This window comes from Gekko japonicus, unplaced genomic scaffold, assembly GCF_001447785.1.
Source record: "Gekko japonicus isolate JY-2015 unplaced genomic scaffold, Gekko_japonicus_V1.1 scaffold211, whole genome shotgun sequence".
NCBI lineage: Eukaryota > Metazoa > Chordata > Lepidosauria > Squamata > Gekkonidae > Gekko > Gekko japonicus.
In genome coordinates, this window is record NW_015164187.1 from 1,404,366 (window position 1) to 1,410,365 (window position 6,000).

The 6,000-nt window shown below is 40.9% G+C and overlaps 1 protein-coding gene across 1 annotated transcript in view; it reads left to right on the forward strand.

Annotated features, from left to right (window-relative positions):
- The window catches only part of LOC107107870 (rho GTPase-activating protein 39-like), a 126,290-nt gene extending 120,737 nt beyond the window's left edge, over positions 1-5,553 (forward strand). The window contains exons 8-10 of the mRNA XM_015408230.1: positions 431-522; positions 1,300-1,469; positions 2,529-5,553. Of these exons, the coding sequence (XP_015263716.1) occupies positions 431-522; positions 1,300-1,469; positions 2,529-2,723 (457 nt within the window). The 3' untranslated portion in view covers positions 2,724-5,553. The remainder of the gene's footprint in view (positions 1-430; positions 523-1,299; positions 1,470-2,528) is intronic.
- Positions 5,554-6,000: the final 447 nt, after the last annotated feature.

Below are 6,000 nucleotides of genomic sequence, written 5' to 3' on the forward strand. Positions count from 1 at the left end.
AAGAAGCAGAGTTGGTTTGCCATGGCCTTCCTCTGCAGAATCTTCCTTGTTGGTCTCATCCAAATACTGACCCTGCTCAGCTGCAGAAATCTGACAAAATCAGGCTATAGCAAGACACCTTCCCTCCATTCACAGAAGATACTACCACTACTCAAAAACTGTATAAAGTCAATGGATAAGGTTGTAAAACTAAATATTTAGCCCACTGCCTTGAACTGTTGTAGGAGGTAAATGTCTTTGAGGTAGTGCATTTGTCGTCATCTACTATTACCACACAATTTCTATTGTACTAGTATGGCCAATGGTATTCTTATCAAAACTGCTGCTCAGGTGCTCCAGCTAATGTTTATAGTCTCATTCATACCTCTGTCTTTTGTTCCTATATGAATTGTTCCGTCTATACAATTGTTCCTTTGGGTTCTGCTTTCAGAATTCCTGGAGACATTGATGAAGTTAATGCATTAAAACTACAGGTGGATCAATGGAAAATTCCTGATGATCTCAGTGATCCCAATATACCAGGTATGGAGAAACTGCTTAGCTGTGTTCAGATCAGGACAAATTTATGGAAAGAGATTTGTTGGATTAGTATTTATATGGTTTGTGGTGTTTGTTCCCTCATCATATTTCAGCCTCGACAAAGCTTTTGGTATCAGACTCAGAATCAGGGAAAGTGAGATAGAAGTATTTTAATCAATAAATAAGAACAAATACTACCGTAAGCCATTTTCCCTTTGGGCTTGAGCCTTGTGATTTCCAGTGTAAAACTGGGTGAGTCCAGCTTTCATCCACAGGTGAAAGTAACTTAAATTTCTTAACAGTGCTATCTATTGCAGGTGGCTTGAAGTAGAAGATGGGAGGTACCACTTTGTCTTCCTAGTACTCTGAACTGGCCCATGGGTTCGATCCAGACTAAATTTTCCATCATTGGAACAGAAATTTCCTGCTGCTGTTCTCCCATTTTATCCCACTGATTTCCACAAAACATTGCTTCTGTGGGACAGGAGACCCTAAAGAATGACATGAGGGAGGTCTGCAGTGGAAATCTGTTGAAACTGTCTGCTTAGTCTGGATCCAACACCATACCCAGCTTACTTTCACTCTTGGTTTCATCTAGAAGAACAGAGTGAATTGCCTTTTACAGCATTAGGAGGAGGTATTGTGCCATAATGAAAGAAAGGTCCACCATGAAGAACTAACAGTCCTATATTAGATTCTGTCCTGTCAAACAAGAATCCAGACTGTCCAACCCAGAGAGATTGTTGAAAGTGCCTTTCCTGTTTCTGCCCATGCTTGCAGCTTCTCTGCTGAAGCTATGGTACCGGGAGCTAGAAGAGCCTGTCATCCCACAGCAGTACTACAAAGAGTGTATTAGCAATTATGAGAACCCTGATGCTGCCGTGGCAGTGGTGGATCTCCTGCCAGAGCTCAACAGATTGGTCTTGTGTTACCTCATCCACTTCTTACAGGTATGTAGATAGAGGATGCCTGTTTCCACTATTAAATTTCTTGGCATTGGGCAGAAGAGTGACTCCATATAGTAGCACCACTCAGGCACCTCTCATCCTACCCATGTGGTTCTGCTCTGTATGTCAAAGACCCTAAAATTTCAATCTGAATTTCTTCTAGCATGTAGCGTATTTGAGGACTGATTATAACAACTCCATTGTCTCCTTTCTTTCCTTTCCTTTTGTACCCTTAGAAACTCGTTGATTGATTAATCTTGAGCAGCAGAAAATACTTATTCTTATTTTTTAGATGCAAGGGCTAAAAGGAATGAGACAAATTTTACAATTGCTAGAGTGATTTTAGGATCGTTATCACTGAGCAAAAGAGCCGGGGTTTCCGGAGTATAGGGGAACGATTGGTTGAATAAAGGCTTAATATAGTAATCCCTCATAATCTGAAAAAAAAAAAATCTGCATTCCACCAGGGTTTGAAAGGATGTATCAATAAAGCCACAAGGGCAAATTCTGTCAGTGTAGGGCCTGTTCAAAAATCTCCCTTGCAATACCATAGTAGGTATAATGTTCAGTCTTGCAACCAAAAAAGCTTTGCAACAGCGTGGAATGGTAAAATTGTATGGGTTTTTTTTTTTAAAAAAGATTTTGTGTAAGAAAGACCAAAAAATAGGGATGAGCATACTCTGTGGGCTCTCTGAATCTATGGTCAGTTTCCAGGACTTGCTTTTTGATCAGAGAAAATCCTTTGGTTTTGCCGATCTCAAAAATATCATCAATCGTCATTTCAACTTTCACGAGTTTCTCATCCATGGCTTTCATCCAAGCTGATTTGTAGGTATCCAGATTTAAAGTGGCTAACAAACCATCTTCAGCACAGAGCTGTTTTAATCTCAGTTTGAAGGCAAATAGCCATGCTCTTTCTTCCAAGTTGTCTCCTTTCTGAAGTTCGTTTTTAAAGTCTGCAGCCTGTCAGCTGCTGTAGAATATGTGGTTCAGGTGTGTGTGGGGGGTTACATTGTCTTCTATATTCTGTTTTTATTTGAGCTGCTCCTCCTGTTTTCACAGATTTTTTCTCAGCCGGCCAATGTGGGCAAGACCAAGATGGATGTAAACAATTTGGCCATGGTGATGGCCCCCAATTGCCTGCGATGCCAGTCTGATGACCCCAGAGTCATCTTTGAAAACACCCGCAAAGAGATGTCTTTCTTGCGCATGTTAATAGTGCACTTGGACACCAGCTTTATCAAAGGCATGGTGTGAAGGGCTGGCTTCAATCAAGAAAGTATGAAGGGAGCAAGGAACTCTTGCCGATATTACTTTCTGTAAGCCTTGGATTGTCCACTATGCAGGCTCCTGTGGCTGTAAGAGACATTTCTTAGCTGCAGCAAGAGTGCTGATGATTTCAGAGAAGCCCCATGGTAATGCAAGTGAATTGTCATACCAGGAAGGGTAGGGAGGCGTCAGCAAGCCAACTCCCAGTCCATGCTGTGACGGCACTCTAAAGAACTTTCAAAAGATATTCATGGGAAGATAGAGTGCTAAGGCAGACAAGCTCCTGCATAAACAAAGTACCAGTGTTGAGCTGTGTTGCACTGCACTGTACATTAAAAGTGGAATTTATTGGGATCCTTCCCCTTAGAACTAACAGCTCTCAGGTACTGGGATTTTGTTTCCAACACCTGAAGATTGGTTACTATACCAGTTACGCTTCAGTCTCAGAAGGAATAATAGGCTACTGTAGTGCCTATCCTGCCTTAGAGCAAACCTGCATAAGCCAGCTTTGCTGTTCACATGGATGGTTGCATCCTTCTCCACCTGCCTTTTCCACCTTTAAGGATGCCTCTCTTACCAAAGGCTCAGTTTTGCAGCTCAGGGTTGGTTGTGTTTTCCAATCCACATTTGCTGCCCTCATTCTGGAGTACTTCTACTGCTCAGTTCAGAAGGACCAAGCAGACAGCTCAGTTGAAGGCCAATGTCAACATCAATATTATACAATGGTAAAAATTGTCATGGGCTGGAGTTTGGGAGACAGCAAATGTTTTGGAAAAGAGACACCGTGCCCCTTTCTTTTCCTGCCATATTGTACTATTCTGTTTAAATCTTTTTACCACAGTGTGCTTCTTAGTTATTTGTTCCAGAGATCTTTCTGTCCTTTTTGAGTTACAGCTAAGTCACAGCAGTGTAAATAGTTAAAACTTCCAGAGTGTAACTTTTCCTTCATGATAAACTGCAGATGTTGCTTCAGCTGCCTGTCTTATTGATCCAGTAAGGGTTAAAATCAGGTATCGAATAACCACTGGGAAAAGGCATGAGTGGTCCAAAGACTGACCTCAAGATTGCCTTTTGTTTTCTGTTTGTCATTCAGTCTTACTTGGAGAACCTGAAAGATATGGGATTGTGGTCCCCTGATATGAGGAAAGAATGCTGAGCAGCATATGCTGTGTGACTGTGGACTCCATTCTACCCTTTCTTTAAAAAGGTGTGCTTTTCCCAGTGAGATTCCACTCCTCTGACCATTTTTTCCCATAGTCAGTCAGTGCTGACTAAGTGGAAGGGGACTGCTGTCATTTCTGCTGCTCCTTTCTGAAACAGGAGCTTTCCGCATTCATTTCCTGTGTCACTTTTGCAAGCAGGCATAGCTCCTTCAGCAAGCCCCTAGACAGATCTCTTGGAAGATGGAATCAAGATTCTTCATTCTTACAGTCAATGCTAAGCCATTTTTTCTGGGTCAGTGACAATTTGATGGATCTTGAAAGTAGTCCTTTTGAAACGGTGGTCGATTTGGTCTTTTGGCTGAAGGAATGTGTTTTTCCCGTTGTCAACCATATACTGTGAAACAGATTAGGAGACTATACCATCTCATTATATGGAATAAAAACTTGCTACTGTTTCTGTTTTTGAGCCAGTTCTATAAAGTCAGATCCTTTAACTCTGTGTATATGGTAATGCCAAAGCTCCCATTACACTTTTCCCTTTATAGTGTGCCTTTTCCTTGGCTGTCTTTTGAGATTTAGATTATTTTCCATTCAACGATCAAGACATCTTCACTTGATCATCTGGAGAATGGTATCCCAGTATCCAAGCAAGTCCATTCTCCAAGGCCTAAACTGCAGATTGTGTAGAGATGAATGCCTCCCCAAAGTTAACAACTGTGATATGACTTTTTGTGTATATATCCCTACCCCTTGCTTCATTTCACCGGTTGCCACTAGTGGGGTGCTAGGGAAATATCACCATGATATTATGTCCCAAAGTTTTTTCAGCTACATATTACCAAGAAGACAAGAATGATGTCTGCACATCTCTGCATAACCTGCAGTTTGGGCTTGAGCTGAGCCAATATGATTCAGGCATTCACTGTGACATGTCTAGGGTGCTTTGTGCTGTTTCTTAGGGACAGCTGCATTTTATGAAGAAAGATCAGCATGATTACTCCAAGGAGTTGGGTGCTATCCAAACAGGTTCCTCTGCCAGAACTCGGCCAGTGCCCTTTAGAAAAAATCTGAAATGGGACCTTTCTCCCTGTGCCAGACACTTAGGGAGGCAATGTTATACATGCTTATTTGGGAGTCAGCCTTACAAACTTAGTGGGATTTGCTTCCAAGTAAACACGCATAGGATCAAATGTTAAAATATTAGCTGAAAAATCTCCTTGAACTTGCTAGAACAGGAATTCCTTAGTCCTGCTTCTATTACAAAGCTAACAGAATATGTGGATGTGAAAATTGGCTCTGTTTGTGGCTAAGGAACAGGGTTACCTACTATATGTTGCACAAATATTTCCTTTTGTAATGGGAAATGCTGAGAAAGCAACGTCCTTTTGAACCTGCTTCAGGATGTCTTCTGGATGCATATATTTCCCAGATTCAAACTTGTCAGGCAACTATATGATGGGTAATGAGTAAAATTCCTCCCAGCACTTAGGTATAGCACAAGCATAAACAGATGGTTTTATATTAATGCTTCCCCCTCCCCCCAGGGCTGTAAAATAGGCTAAAAACTACACTGGATATTGTTTTCTTTTTGCCAACATGTTTGTAAATGTGAATCAGTGAAACATCCTGTTCATTATTGTTATTAAAGAATAATTAAGCACAATGTGTCATTTAATCATTGACTTTGGTATCCTTTTGTAATCTGGTGTATCAACATGTAGTTTTAGGCTAAATATGCCAGTGAAGGCCAGTATATGCATAAATCAGATAATTTTACACTATCTCTAGGCATACTGGAGGCTACTTTTTCACTTCTCCAAACCAGAATAATTGTCTGGGCCAAGTATGTTATGGCAAATTACACTTTTTACCATTCCATCATGAATTGCTTATTGTAATTCAGACTATTTTATATTTCTTTGAATATATGAAGCTGATACTGAGTCAGACCCTTGTCATATCAAGATCAGTGTTGTTTACTCTGATTTGCTGCAGCTCTCCAGTGTCTCAGCTAGAAGCCTTAAATATCACCAACTACCTTATCTTTTTAACATGCAGACCTAATGCTTTAGCACTGAGCTATGGCCCCTCATTTGCAGTTT